General features: G+C 37.0%; 1 protein-coding gene across 4 annotated transcripts in view; it reads right to left on the bottom strand.

The window, feature by feature from the left end:
• Positions 1-451: 451 nt before the first annotated feature.
• Positions 452-16,057, bottom strand: part of FGF14 (fibroblast growth factor 14) — a gene marked incomplete at its 5' end in the record, with an annotated part of 379,569 nt that continues 363,963 nt past the window's right edge. For all 4 annotated transcript variants that reach the window (XM_079319913.1, XM_079319914.1, XM_079319912.1 and 1 more), the window contains 2 exons: positions 452-4,958; positions 7,449-7,647. In XM_079319913.1, coding sequence (XP_079176039.1) covers positions 4,822-4,958; positions 7,449-7,647 — 336 coding nt within the window. In that variant the 3' untranslated portion in view covers positions 452-4,821. The remainder of the gene's footprint in view (positions 4,959-7,448; positions 7,648-16,057) is intronic.

Here is a 16,057-nt window from a genome sequence, read left to right as displayed (position 1 = left end):
TTCATAGCTAGTGACTGTAAAAACCTGCTTCCAGGCCTGTGGCAAAAGGCAAAACCAAATTGGATAAAAGGGGACCTTTTACTGATTAGATTGAGAAACCTTATAAAAACAAAGATACTGTTTTCTTCTTATGTGAGAAAGAACACAATCCAGAAGTGTGCCAGTGCTTCTATAACAGACTTGCAGGATTGCACCTCTTGTGTATAACATATCTGTAATATCACCTTTAAAAAAACTGTGGATTGATTTGCTTCTATAATTTATTAATCTACTTGTGACTTTTTTCCCCCACTGGCTATATTCTTTCTAAGAAACACACAGATGTATTTAATCATGTACTTGCTCTCACTTTTCTGATGCACTGCCCTTGCTTCTTTGCAGAATGACATCTCACTTTTTAGCTAATGACACTGGGATGAAGAAAGCTATGTTGAATATTTCTGTGTCTAAGTAATTGAAAAAAAAAATTTATTACATCTTAAAAAATAAGTCATAGCATTTGCATTAGTCATCACAGAAAAAACCCCCTGTTATTAAACATTTTAGAATGCATTGCATGAAATATGAATTTATCTAAAGGGCCATTTAAAAGAAAGAAAACCTTCTTATGTAGTCTAATTTTGCTTCCATTCCCATTTGAATGTAGCTGAGTAATGTATTCTTTATACCAATAAACAGATGGATCATCATGGTACAATTTACTGCATGGACCAAACTGCCTGCTTTCATACCTCATTGCTTAAACTAGTTTTAGACCAAGACAGTTTCCCCATATATATATGTATGTATGTAAAGCTAGGGTTCTTAGTATTGTTTCGGGTATCATAGTCAAAGTGAATTCCTTTACTTTACATCTGGTGAAGGGGAGGGGCTTGGAGGGGTTTATTAAGAACCAACATTTCTGAAAATGACATTCTATTAAAAAATCAATTGGGAATGGCTAAAAAATCCAGTAAATGAAGCAAAAGCTCTGTTATGAACTACAAAGCACTTAAAAAGAGCTAGAGACCCTTCCAGAGGCTCTATCATGTGAGCAATCTCATAAGGATTCTTGTGTATTTATAAAATTTTTGAAGTACAGCAAAACAGTGTTTTGTTGAAGTAGTTCATATCTCCTCAGAACTGGATCTCTAAAATGGTGCAGGTGTGACTGATTTTGCCAAACAGAATAGTAGCTGAAATACAGATCAAAAGAGAGAAGAAAATGACTTTGTGCAGTGTTAACATATAAAATGGCAAGATGAGGTTGGATTGCAGTGTGAACAGTCTCTCAGAGATCAGAGAAAACCCAGAAGAACAAAATACAATGCAAGCATGCAAAAGACCTTGAACGCTGCAGATTCACAGACAGCTGCACATGTAAGTACAAAAACCCCAATCTGTAAATACAAATTGATTCCATCAGGTTTACTATACAGTACTTTAGTAGTAACAGACAGTTGAAAACAGCTTTCACTTAACAGCAGAATTAATTTTAGAGGGAAGAAAATGGTGAAGTCTCATCCTGGAGAACAGCAAGAGAGGTATTATATTAAGGAGCTGAAATTTTCTTTGGCATGGTAAAGGGGGAGAACTGAGTTTGCCAACCTATTTACATGAAGTTTCACCATCCTGTGGCCAGTGCAATGATGCTTTGCACAGTCTACTTCTTACATAAACTTTTTTGTTGGTTTCCAGTATGCCTTCATATAAATGTTTTATTCATCATGTTGAATCTGTTTATACAACAAATAAGAATAAACACAAACTGTACAATGCAGACAAACTCTTTGCATATATGTATGTAAATTTGTAACACTGACCAACAGTTCTTTGACAGACACAATCTACAACATGCAGTTAGTTCATCCTTGTCATACTCTTCCCATGCAACAGATGAGACAAGACAAAATTAAAGGGAGGATGCAGAGAACAAAGATAATTTTGTTATGTTTAAACAGATTGTAGGGAAAAAAAATGAGGACATTGATTCATTGGATTTAACACTTATATGAATTTAGCCCACAGAAACAAAACCAGAAAACAATAACTAAAAAAAAAAAAAGCGAAGAAATAAAAAATTAAAAAAAAAAAAAGCTGAATTTCCAGTATGTACTAGCTGCTTAAAGAAATTAAATCTGGACTTAATTATAACCTCCCAAACTGGATCACAGATCATAGTTACTCAGGACCAAAAGGTTAATGCTGAAAAAATGCTTATATAGGATCAGGCAATGAACCAGATCCTTCTTGCATGGCTCAGCCAGGTCTCCAGCCCTGTCTCTCCTCAGGCTCTTACACTGGGTCAGTAAAGAGACAGCTGAATGGGACATGAACTCGTGCATTCCCTCCTCATGAATCAGGTGAGAGAGAATGTAGCCTTCAGCTGTTCTATCTTACTTGAAATAGTGTGAAGTTCCCCTCTTACAATTGTGGGAAGGCCTGGGGCCATGGCAGCAGGCTGCTGCCTCCCACGGGTCCTGCAGCGCAGAGCAAGCCTCCAGCTCACCATCTGAGTTGCTTTGGTTTGGTTTTGTTTTCTCAGGGATGGTGCACAAATCCCACTGGACCAGATGGGACGAGAAGGGCACACCAAAGTTTTTAATAAAGTGTTGTTTTCCCCACGCACACAGATTTAGTGCTAGCAGGCAAGGGCACAGTCTTAAGTCAAAGTTTCTTTGCATTTTTATCACAGTTTTAGATTAGGTTTGTTTATTTTTTTTCTCTACATGGATAGAGGGCTTCATGCTTAACTCATTCCCTCCCTAGAAAGACCCAACATCAAGCATTATCTTGCTGTTCTCATATCACACATACAAAAAGAATTCTGACCTACAAGAAAAAAAGTTCATCTAGAATTTAGCAGCTTTACAATAGCCTCCTTGAAGAGTGCACTAAATGTTGCTTATAAAAACAGAACACATTTGAAACTAGTATGAAGAGTTCATTCAGACTGAATCAGACTCTTCAGCTGAGCAGACAGAGAGTCTGAAATAATCAGCAATCTCTGTTAGGGACTTCAGCACAAAGATGTGATAAAACAAATTGCCAAAAATACAGTGCTAAAAAAGGAATGGATGGTTTCCTCTTTTTGTCTTTAAATATCAAGGTAACAGCAAGAGGCCAAGAGAGCGTTACCACAGTTTTCCAGACTGAGATACAGTTTGATCTTTGCTGCCATTTCTAAGGAACAAACTCCTCCTTAAGCATACAGAGAGTGCCCATATTTTGTCAACTTCTGAAATCCCGTGACTAAGTGTGCAACAACTTCAGTGGCATCTCTGTGGCATTCTCTAAATCTTTCCCCCACCCTCCTTCCTCCCCCACAACACTGGCTTAATTGTTCACATGTGAAAAACTCAAAGGGTTGATGTTGTTTCTGTTGTTTATGATCAATTTTATGATGTTTTTGATTTCTTCTAGGTTCATGTAGGAGAAAGTACAGTATATAGAGATCAAGGCAAGGCACCTTCAATCTAGCAATTTGGTGGGCATGTTATCCTAGGAAGCTGGGTGGAGGTACATACTGGGATATCAGTGAAATACATAGGACCGGACTTTGCATGCTTAGCTAAAAATAAAAATAAAGTTTTGTAATATGTCCAGTTTTAAAACTTCTTTTTTTTTTTTTTTTTTTTAAAACACCAGAAATATTAAACTATAATTTGTAACTATCCTTTGCATTGGTGCTGCAAAAAAGAAGACAACAACATCCTTGCCCATGCTTTGCTAAGTAGGTGTGGGATTCAGCCAAAAATAACAATGGCATTAAGTTCAGTTCCTTAAAAACAGGAAAGGATTATATTTGAAATGGATTTAGGTAGCGCAATTCTGATTAGTCTTGCTTTTTTTTTTTTTTTTTTTTTTTCTTTTATTGGTGGTGGTTGTTTTTCAAACAATGAAGATTTAGTAGATGAAAAATGAGCCTTAATTCAGACCTACAAGGCCTACAAAATTCTTTGGACCCACTTTTCCAAAAATGAGTGGGTCTTGCTCGCTGGGCAAGGCAAATGTTACCATTACCAGTAAGCCTGTGATATGTATAAAACACACACACAAAAAGAAACTGTAGGGGGATGCCAAACACACGTTTCAGAAAACTCCCCGTTGGTTGTGTTTGACACTCTTCCCTCCTCTAATGCCAACCTCAGAAGCACAGTATCTGTTACTAAAGAGTATTCACATTTAATCAATATTTTAAGCCAGAGACAACGATCCTATTCTTTATAGATATAATTTGTAATAATAGATTTTTGAAGGCTTCCTGATTCCCTGATTGCTTTCAAAACTAAGTCACCGGCAACACTTAAGTTATAGAGAAACACAATCCCTGCAAAAGGTCACAAACAGTGGAGCGAGCAGCCTTATAAAAAAGGGAAGAAGAGAAATCCATATTAGCACAGGTTTACAGCATCTAACTAGAAATTACTTGATTATTTGTGTGCTACAAAATAGAACTTAAACACATGGATTTTGCTGAAACTGGACTCAAAAAGGGATTATGGGCAATTGTCAGCAGGCAAGGTATCAAGTGTACTTGTGAAGTATGTCATTCACATGAAGTGTCACAGTCACAGAAAAGATATTAAAAAGGCATTCCAATATCTGGTAGGGCATTCCATGGTCTGAGTTTAGCTGGTTCATCCAGGTGTCTTCTCGTTGTGGTGGAGCTACATGTTGAGATTTATCCACTTGCAATAACTCAGTTCAGAAACAGCAACGGGCAAGCTGGTGGCTTGCCACAAGCTGATCCACAGACACTGCCGAGGGGAAGTCTGGCAAGGATAAATTGCTCAACTGTACTTGGGACTCAGTAAAGTCACAACACCTGCGAGGATCTGGCTATGTCGTCTTGCTCTTGTTCACTGGTTTGCCGCCATTCATTATTGCAGATGCACTTGTGCTTTTACTTGGAGTTACCCCAGCCTTTGGCACCGTTTCTCCAATATCATGCAAAGATGGTTCCCGATACATGGCAACTGAGGGCAAGGAAGAGAAAAGGAGAAGCATTTTTAACAATGTATCACATATGAGAGCTCATCTCAAATAAGATCAATTTTCTGTGTTCCTCTTGCATGTCAGGGAAACTGTTTATTTTGACAGACACTGCTTTTGCACCACAGAGAGAATTGCTGGACTCTCCAAAATTCTCACATTTCTTCTGCGTCTGACTTAAAAATGCATTCTTGCTTGTTTAATGGATACTACAGCTTCTTGGAAATGAAAAACTAGTGTTCTGTCATTGCATAAGGCATGCATAAATATACATGTTTATACACAAGTGTATGTATATACAACCCTTAAATAAACATTAAAGACATGAGCTTTTAGAAGTAAAATGTGATAAGACAGACTGTAATTAAAAATGGGATCATACAATACAGTTGCCTAGACTTAAGTATTCTTTCTTAGTCATACATTGCAAGACTAGGCCAGTTCTACAAAGTTATATATACATCAGTCTCCCAAATCTGAGGAATTTGGATGTGGTCTCTTCCTCAGGTGTGTCCTGAAAAAATGTCCAGGATACATGGAAAGTACAAAAAGAGGTCTAAGGGTTTTCCTTCCTCATTTCCAAGAACGTATGCAATAGCCACTGATCTCCACTGAATGTAGAAGTGCACAAAAGTCCAAATTAAACTATTAACTGAATACTTAGAGGAATTAGAAGTTTTTCCCTGGGCTTCAGTCCCTATCTAAGCACTTCAAATCCTTTGAGGGAAATACATGTATTAAATTACATGCAGTTCCAGCATTAAGCTGCCTTAATGATTAATGCTCTTGGATAATTCATTTTCCATGTCACTCTATCAGGTAATATTTCCACTTATACCTAACTTCAGTTGCATTTATTTATATCAGAGCAATGTTAAAAGAGGTGTCACAGCAGTCAAAGGAATTAATCATCACACTGATTTCAGACTAGGTGTGTGCTACCACAGAAAGCACAATTCCTTCATCCCTTGGCTAATTAGAGTAGGAGTCTGGAGCATCAAAGTACTTGATATTCAATGGTGTGAAGTTTCATAATAAATGTAAAGGGCCTCATAGCATCATTAACTAATCAAATACTTGTTCTAACATTTTCAGTGACATAATCTAAATCCTTTTATAGCTTCTGAAACACTGAAATTAAATGTCTCCTCTAGAGTACATAAGGCTGGTTATGATCTGTATCTTCAGAGTGGCCCATAAATGTGTTCAGGGCATTTTGCTGATTAATTAAAAGAGCTTGGTGAAATAACACTGTGACCTACAAAATTATTATGTTGAACAACATGAAATGGAACTATAAAGTAAGGAATTATATAGCAGAGCTGTCATATTTGATGATTCTTATAGGCAATGTAAATCAAGTTATTTCTAAGCATTGTCTGAGCTATTTTGATGGAGTCTGATCATCCAAACATTATTTTAAAAAAGTAACTTCTTTCCTAGTACATACAAATTTCCATTGCTTAATAAAATGCACTAGCATTCCCTCCCTGTAAGTCTTAATTTATTACAGAGGGATCAAGATATAAATTAGTAGTATTGTTGGGAGTTTATGAAACAACTGTAAACTTTCACAAGACATGGAAAGCACAAAAGCATCGACCTGACTTCAAATAAACTTAAGACTATTCTGATTCTTTCCTTATGATGAAACTAAAGTACTTGACAAACTGATCCTTCAATCAAAAATTTGAAGTTAAATATCAAAAGGAATTGGATTGCTAACCAAAGCATTACTCAGGTATGTGTTTTTGGATGGTAAGAAGTGAGATAATTTTCAGAATGACTGAGGCTATGTGCAGCAATTAGAACAATGAATAGTGCCATCAGGACAAGAAGCAAAAGGCAGCTTAGGTTTATAAAGGCCTGCAGAATACATAAGATAACACGAAAGTTCCAAGACATAAATGCATTTTTCAGAGAATGTGACATTATTTTGATGTGTGAGGTTACTGTGATAGTTGCTTGCTCCTATCTTGGTTTAAAGACCAACTTACATGAGTTGTGTACATTACAACACTTGGCAAAGTTTATTTATTTATTTATGTTACAGACAGATATTTTTGTTTTGTTTTAGAAAGCTTTTACTTTGAAATGCTTTCTATAACTCTATATGCCTTTATAACTCCCAATCATCCTACAATAATCATTATTTCATTGTGCTAAATGAACTATTTTCTCACTGCAAGACTCACAACAGCTTTTGTCCCCAACAACAGAATATTTTAAAAACAGCACAATTCTCTTCCACAAAAGATTTCTTTTCTTGTAAAATGACCTCTCAGTCCCTGGAAAAATGTTTTTACATATGCCCTTTGTAGTATTACTACATGGAAGCACAAAACTTCTCCATGAACCTTTGGGAATGGCATTGTCATTGTGGGGCATGCACATTCAGCAAGGGCATTTTGGAAACCATTCCCTCTTGTTGTGAGATCTGTGGGAGAGCCTGCCAGAGATGGACTGAGCCTCACCTTCCAATGGCTTGGGTAGAAAATGAGCTGCTGGTTTTGTTTTCTTCACTCTGTTTCCTTTCATGACCTGCCCTTCTTTGTTCAGCCCCAAGAACCAGGCCCTCCCGGACTCCTGTTGTCTGTAGAGCATGGATGAGTAGATTACATAATAATTTTCAAAAACAGACTCCTTGAATTTGCACTCTGGTGTAAAAAGTTCCTGTTGGGAGAAAAGAAAATATTAAATGGTATCTCTAAAGTGCAGAATTTGTTTTGTTAATTTACAAATACCTTGTGATAAGTTTGATATATGATTTAAGATAAAGTTCTGCTTTAAGACCAGGAATTCTGTCTTTGTCTGGAAGACCTCCAGCCCACTCATTTCACTTACCATGCACATCTTAGTTTACCCATCTGTGCAACAAAGACAATATATTCTTAAAGTAGAAAGAAAGCCACACAGGTATAAAAGCACTATTTAAAGTACAGGCATAATCATTGTTATTATGCTTATTTTTCTGATAGAACATCCTTATAAAGATTAAGAAAGTCTATACTAAAATTGTATTAATGAGATAACAGTTGTTCTAACTGAATGCAGCAGGCTCCCTCTTGTTTACAACAACTAATATTTGATGCATAAAGTGCTGCTACCAAGATAATATAATATATAGCATTCCCTGTAGTCCAGGAAAATACCACCACAGGGAAATATTATTCTAATGTAAAAATTTCTGGACAAAGAATGGTAATTCCTACTGGTGTCCTCAGCATTCATTCCTAAACAGGAATTTTTCTTCAGAAGTCACATTCTGTAACAGCAGTTGTCCTAAACTCTACATAGGTTAATCTAAGTATAAACTTCTGTAGTACAGTAGCCAAATAATTTATATATATATACACATATAAATAAATAACACAAGTAACTAACAAAATAAATAGTGTGAATATCCATTGAGATAGAGATTACTGAAATTCTTTGAAAGAACCCAGCAAGTTAATAAGCAAATAAATATGCATTTAAAATATTAAAAGAAAAAAGAATTCTGTGTGAATGTGATTTTCTGTCTGTGGACCCATCTGCTAAAGCCTGTAGAAGAAATAAGACATAAAAGGAGGAGGTAGATGTGGGAAAGGGGGAAGTAGCTTGCTAAGATTCCAGAGCTCAAAGTTCTCAGCCCTGAATACGCTTTATATTTCTTTTAGTTATCTTTCCCCAAAAGCAAAAAAAATCTGAAAACTTCACATCTTTTCAATTCTCCATTCACAGTATTTTTTTCCCATTTCTTTTTGCTCCTGGCCCCATGCAGTACTGAGTTAACACCCAGCAGGCAATGTATTTTCAGGGTCTCTATGCCATCCCCAGCTGCCTATATATTGTAAGAATTTCACAGCTGTTTCTGCCACAGATTTACTTTCTGGAAATCAAAGTCCTTAAAGACACAGTTCCCCATACCAAAAAGCACAGATGAAAGACTTTTTTGAATGTGCACTGAATGTCACCTGGTGCACAACCTAGTTCTCCTAATGTGATGGGGTACATGATATTGGTTTTGCCATGGCTAAAGTTACCACCTGTAAGCAAAGCTGCCTTGATGAACACCAGGAACACCATTAGCCTTCCCAATTTTTGAACTCCAGATTAAAAAAATTAATGTATTTTATGCAGCAAGAGACTAAAAGCTGGGAACAGCTGGGAAAAAAATCCTGAGCCTGCCATAAAATAGGTTACGTAGGCTGTGGCAGCCAGTACACTTAGTGTCTATAGGCCACAGTCTTACAGGATGCAAAAAGATTCTGAATTGTGCAATGGGCATCTTTTTGCACTACCAGTTTTTTCCCCCCACATGTATACAACTGCATACCAACTGCATATATGTAAGTAGGTGTATATATAGATACACATGCAAAAAAGCAAAAAGAGTCTGTACTAGAGATGCTGAATGCTAATGACAGGAAAACACCTTAACTGCACCTTCTTCTTTGCCATGGGGCTTTTCCTCTCTCTCTTCAAAACTTTAAGACATCTGTTGTTTGTGTTACTCTCCTTTCTCCTCCACTGATTTCAAGTCACAGTAGGGCTCAAGGAGACTCAAAATAAAGCCAGAAGGCAGGGAGGCATGCTGGAGGGAATGCCTGTTCAAGCCTAGCACAGCATTTACATGCGAGTCATGTTCCTTGGCTGTTGAAACAGCAGATGCTAATCAGGAAATGCCTACACAGCTCTCCTTATTGCCTACTTCACTGAAAATGCTACCCCCTGTGTTCCCCATGAAGTTTTACTTCCTTGTAAGGCTCAATTACCATAAACACTACTTCTTAGCCAATACTCACATTTTTTGTGCTATAAACAAAAGCTGTTTGTCATTCTACGCTCCTCCGTACTAGAGCTGCTTGGCTGCCTCTAAACACTATTTGTATGTTTTCCCTAACAATATCCATTATGGTACTTAAACAAGGTTCCTTCAATTCATATCCCTTCCCTGTATCAAACCAGTCTCTTTCCTCTCTAATTTCTTTGGCATTGCAGTAGTGTTTGTGACAGTGCACTGTATATGAAATGGTAGATTACTACATTTTCTTACTAAGTAAGAAAAAATATGTACATTATGTCAGTGCAATTACTTGGCTAGTTGTAGACTAATAGACTAGACAAACTGGCATCATTACTACTATGTAGTTATGAAAACCATAAAAACAGTCTGATAATTTTTTTTCTTTTTCCTGGCCTACAGGGAAGAGTCAAACCCAGATACTGTATTCTGCCTAAAACTACTGCAGCTATCCTGCTCCAGGAGTCTGAATAGGGCAACAGCTTTGGACAGGGTTTGCATTCATCCAGTATATTAGGAAGGTATTCTGCCTGGGTTAAATTCTCAGTTAAAAAGTCCCTTAAATATATAATACTGTAAAGCAGACTAATAGCTTCAGCAGCGTGGGAAGTATTCATTAATGAAAATTAGGCACCTGACAATTACTGTACTGAACTGCAGACATCAGTTCTTCTAAGGAGAGTTAATCAGGAGACTTCTGAAATGGCCCCCTTCTGTAGGGCTGAGGTGAAATTGAATTCTTCTAAGTTGAGTGGTGTCTAAAGTCTTGTCTCAGACACCATCTCAGCTGGCTGAAAATTGTTCCTATATTTTCTACAAAGTAGCCATAATACCTAAGATGTTGTTTTTTCATGTACCTAGGTCAAATCTAGATCTGTATATCTTAGGCTTAACCTAGTAAGAACTCCCAGAAAATTACTAATGTGCTAACAGCACTGACTTAAAAAAAAAAAAACAAAAAACAAAACAAAAAAAAAAAAACCCAAAAAAGAAAAAACCCCAAAAAACCAACAAAAAAAACCCAACCTAAGACCCCCCAAAACATGGACAACTTTATTTAAACCTACTGTTGGGGGTAAAGGCAGTACCGGGAGTTTTATAAGGGAAACTGAGTGGTGAGGACACTCCCCTAGGCTACCTCCCTATCTGTATCCAACCTGAAGGAATCCAAATCTGCATCTAGCTGACATGAATAATTTAGATCTTCCCTGCAAGAATGACTTTTTGGGTTTTGATCCTGGGACATTTTGTATTAGGAAGTGAATGAATAAATTGCAAAACCAGACATGACTTGCAACAAGAACTTGTGCTCAGGATTTCTCTTTCAAGGTCAGAGCCCAGATTTAACCTGTAGTTTTATATAAAAAATGGTTTTATCCTGTCAAAGTAACATTTGAAAAATAAAGTGTATACCAGCTGCCAATTTCCAAAACCCCGGGAATGGATTTTGACTGTGAACTGCAATCTGATACAGCTTCCCAGATCCCAGAGAAGTGAAGGATCTATTAAAGTGCACTTTGCTGGGAAGAATTTTTACTCAGATATTTTTCTAGATTCTCATAAAATTTTTATTTGATGTGAGTCCTATTTGGAGATATTTTAACTCTAGTTGCAGTAGCATTAATTGCTAATTAAAGACTGTGAGTTCAAACTTCTGGAAAGAAAAGTTCTGTCATTGCAGAGTTCTTAGTTTTGGGACCTCTACCAGTGTTGCCAAATCTTACCATTATAGTATTCAAAATCATGGAATCGTGGTGGTATCAGAATCTACTTTCATATAAGAACAATATACAAAAGAAATAAAATAAAAATAATTATTACCTACTTCTTAAATCTGGCAGTTTCTGAACAACAGAGCTCAGGTTACTTGTGGTGTCAACAGAAAGATGTAAGGGTTGTTGGAAAGTAATTCAGATGACAACTGAGATGAATTCCCTACCAAGTAATGTCTTCCTGTCAATCAAAAGCTGAGTTCTGACATGGTGAAGCTAAGCCTCAGTACCAATCAATAATATGGCACTGTAGCAAGTGGCTAGTGTTCAAAATCAAAGTGTAGCAAACTTAATTTGTCCCACCAGCTATTGAGTAATTGAAATGTGAATGGATTATCAATATAACTTCTCACTGCTGTGATTTCACAATTTAGTCTGCTCAAATTAGTCAGCTTTAAAGAAGTTGCACATATCCATTCTTAAAATAAACACCACAAAGCACACAGCATTTTCCTAGTCCAATTCTCAGGAAGAAGAAATATGCCGTGAACCACGCAGTTACAAAGCAAAACTAGCATGACAAAACAACTAGCCATATAGCTTCCAGATATTGTTTAAAAATTGCATGGACACCTGCAGTTTTAAATTATACTTCTGTTCTGAAATCAATAATGAACTGTCAGGACTGAACAAAAAGTAACCTTCCACTGCCCACCATGAGGGACAGTGTAAAAACCTGCCTCTAGAATCGCCAGCCCTACCAACAATAAGGGCTCCCACCAAAGTTTCCTACCTTCCAGTCCTGAACCTTTAAGCCTCTTTAGTTTTGTGTTTAATTCTGAAATATAGGAAGGAAGGGCATTAGTTACAGCTCACAGAAGTGATCAAGTTAGCAGATATCCTCTTGAATTGTAGCCAGCAGCAGACAAGGAGACAGAGGGCTTCCCTGGAGATGGGCACAGCAGGACTTGCTCATCAACCAGGCAGCAAAAGCACAGCTGTAGGCTGGACTAGCTGCAGTTTCTCCTTGGTGCCATGCAGAAAACACAATTGCAATACAAACTTAAAGAGATTGCCAGGCAAGGAACAGCCAGTCTAATCAAGCACTGTAAAAAAACCCTGATACTATTCATTAGTTGCTCCTAAAAGTATAGGTTATGGAACAGGATCTCAGAGCTTTTGAAGTACAGGCCAAGTGGAATCTGTCTGATGCAAACACCTCACAATCCTAAAAAACCAACACATCCAATCAATGCTATCAGCATGGTAGTAGGTGGTTATCAAATATATATTTTTTTTGTAGAAATTATGACAGAGGTTTCTTAAGAACAGACTAGAGAAAGGGCAAGACGTGATTTGTGGAGGCTTATGGGAAATTTCTGCAGAGAGAGAAAAGCAGCACAGAATCAGCACGAAAGTGTTTTGAGAGTTAGAGGCTAGCAACACAGGAATAAAAAGAAGGAAATGACATTTTAATAGTGGATAGAAAGGTTGGAAATGACTCATGAAGACTGGTCTTAAGGTTGAAAAGAAGCAGTCTGCTTAATGAGGAAAATGCACTCAGAAGAGAAATAAGTTAAAGTAATGAAGGTGGGAAATGAACTTTCTGGCAGAGCTCTGAATGGAGACTGTGGGGGTAGCACTGTATTCCACTGTGCAGGAGGGGAGATGCTGCAGTGATCAAAGTGTAAAATGATGAGATCCCAGAAAACAGCTGGGACCAGTGGGGTGAACAGCAAAAGGCCTTGTCACAGACATATTTGTGCAGCAAAACCTGTAAGATCTGGAGGTTTCTCCTGCACATGTGACTTGGAATACACTTGAATGGATATTCCAATGAAGAGCTGCACATTGAATTAGGTGAGTTAGACTAACTTCTTACAGTAACCCTATTTGACAAAAGTTTGTGTAGGAAAACTAAATATCTCTTAATATTTCCTGTCCATTACACCAAATTTTCTCAGCACTTAAGATGGCTAAAAGTTTGCAGTTTGATACCATCTTGTGCATGAGCTCCTCTTTGAATGGCAGAAAACACAGCAACACATGGTTATGTACCTTATGAATTAAGGAGAAATTTATATTCTATTTCCTGCAGGTTAAGAAGACATTTAGTGAATCTGGGCTTTAAAAACCCTTATACAAACATAATTATTAAACATCAGAACAAGCAAAGTTATCAGTACTTTTTTTATGTGCAAACTGGCCAAGTAAGATACCAAGGAACACAAGACTTTAGATGCCACTGCCAGCTTTGCAGACTAATTACTAACTTCAAAAGTAAAGGCAGTAATAGCTGAACCTGACAATCCTATACAGGTCCTATGAAAGCAGCAAACACAGCCCCTTTCAAACACTTTCCAACTTTTTCTGACAGAAAATTTCCTCAATAAATTATAACAGTCAGAGAATGCCATTATTATCTCTTCTAAGCTAACATTATTCCTGTTTTTGAAGATTACTAAATGTGATCTGAAAAAATGAAGAAAGTTATAAAAAAAGACTTGCTATCATGCAGGTAAAAATCAGAGATGATTCTTGCTGGTTAAAGAATCACTGAGAATACATTAAAATGTCAGCATGTAAAAGAGAACTTTTAGTTACAATTTCTGGATCTCACTTTCAAGTTCTTTAAAGACTTCAAAATGTGGCTAAATCTGCTTGTAAAGAAATAAAACACTTTTGACTAAATTTATGCAAAAGTCAATGTGAATTACTGTTATTGAAAATATTAGCACTTAACTAGGATTCTAATTAGCTGAGATATGAATGGTAATATTGATTATGTAGCAATTTTTTTATTCATGTACATTCATAAGCATCTAAAATAAGGTCATGAATAAAATTCACATAATATACATAAAGATAAACTAACAAAAAATAGATTGAAGAGATATTTGTGTCTTCAGGAGGATCACAGAATCACAAAAGAATTAGGGTTGCAAGGGACCTCTGAAGATCATCTACTCCAACACCCTTAACATTGACCAAAGCCCTAATTTGGCTTAATTTTATGTCCAGATTGGAATCATAGAATCATTATAGCTGAAAAAAGGCATCCGAGATCATCAAGTTCAACCTTTGACTGAACACCACCATGTCAACTTAACCACAGCACTAAGTGCCACATCCAGTCATTTCTTGCACAGTTCCAGGGATGGTGACTCCACCACTTCCCTGGGCAGCCCATTGCAGTGCTTAACAACCTCTTCAGTGAAGAAATTATTTCTGATGTCCAACATGAACCTTCCCTGGTGCAGTTTAAGGCCATTTCCTCTAGAACTGTGTCTGGCTGGGAGAAGAGGCTGACCCCCCACCTGCCTACAACCTCCTTTCAGGTAGTTGTAGAGAGTGATAAGGCAAAACCAGAATATAGCATCTTGGTTTACAAAAATTTCCTTACTTCACAACAGATAGGTTGCCTTGCTTGCAACTAGAAGCTATGGCCATATTAACCTATAATTTATTAAAGGCAATAATATGTTTTTATGGAAGGCAGAGCACAGAGCACATGCTCTTTCATAAACTCACCATTTGAAAGATGAAACAATGATGTCAGATAAAAGAATATTTTAAATAATAACTGTAAGAATGATGCCAAATTACAATTTATACATACTAGCCAGGAAAAGTCATATATTGCTCTCTCCTTCTTACATAAAAGTTACTATTATGTTACAAGCAGTGTTCTTGTATTAATCTTCTTTTGACCACTATCTACAATCTACAGTCATCAAATCAGTGGGACACGGCAGAGATAGAACAAATTTCCTTGATATGAGCATTTCTAATATATGTTATTTGAAGTTGGGCAATTGGACTAAAAAAAAATCACCTAATGTTCGTGAAATGCATCCCATCATGAAGATCAGATGCCCCTCACACTGGGAATGAGTGAGTCGAGGTTGTTTAACGAAAAGAGGAAGTCTGAGGCAGCAGCCTGGAAAAGGTTACTAATTTTCCAAACTGTCTTTATGATTCTCATTCCAAAACTAGTGTACTTCACTACATGCTTAAGAGTAGAATCAGTAAAAAAGTGCTGCGTCCCCTGAATAAAAGAAGCAAAATTTATTTTAGAAATATTATTGAGAAGCCAAATTTGTACCTATGGTTTTGGTCTGGGAATGGTCTGCAGCCCACCAAGAGCCATCAGATGTTATAGTGTATGGTCAGGTTAGACCACAGACACAGGAAGGCGAGATAAGTTATTTTCTGCTTCATTTAAACTCTGAACTTTCATAGAAATGTGTAATTTTTGTCTTGGGTGCATCTTTGGCTTTAAAGGAAATGCAGCCAGAATCCTTGTATCACTGAAATGAGAGATTCATTCTCCCAGAGCATAATCTCCTCTTCACCTAATCCGCAGCATCTACCTTCCCTTAAGATTCAAATATGCAGTAAAAACTGCTTTAAGGCTTCAGCTTAAACACCAGTGATAACTCCTTGCTGTATCAACACAGAGAGACATCTTTTATCTCCTGTACAGCATCTGTGATTTAAGAAACCCAGTATCAATAAGAAAGGCAGATGCCCCAAGGCATGACTAAGAGAAATTGCATGCATTGTAGGGAATATTTTCATCCAG

This window comes from Erithacus rubecula (assembly GCF_903797595.1).
Source record: "Erithacus rubecula genome assembly, chromosome: 1".
NCBI lineage: Eukaryota > Metazoa > Chordata > Aves > Passeriformes > Muscicapidae > Erithacus > Erithacus rubecula.
Note: the sequence above shows the minus strand (reverse complement) of the source record. Positions and strands in the feature narration are given on the sequence as shown.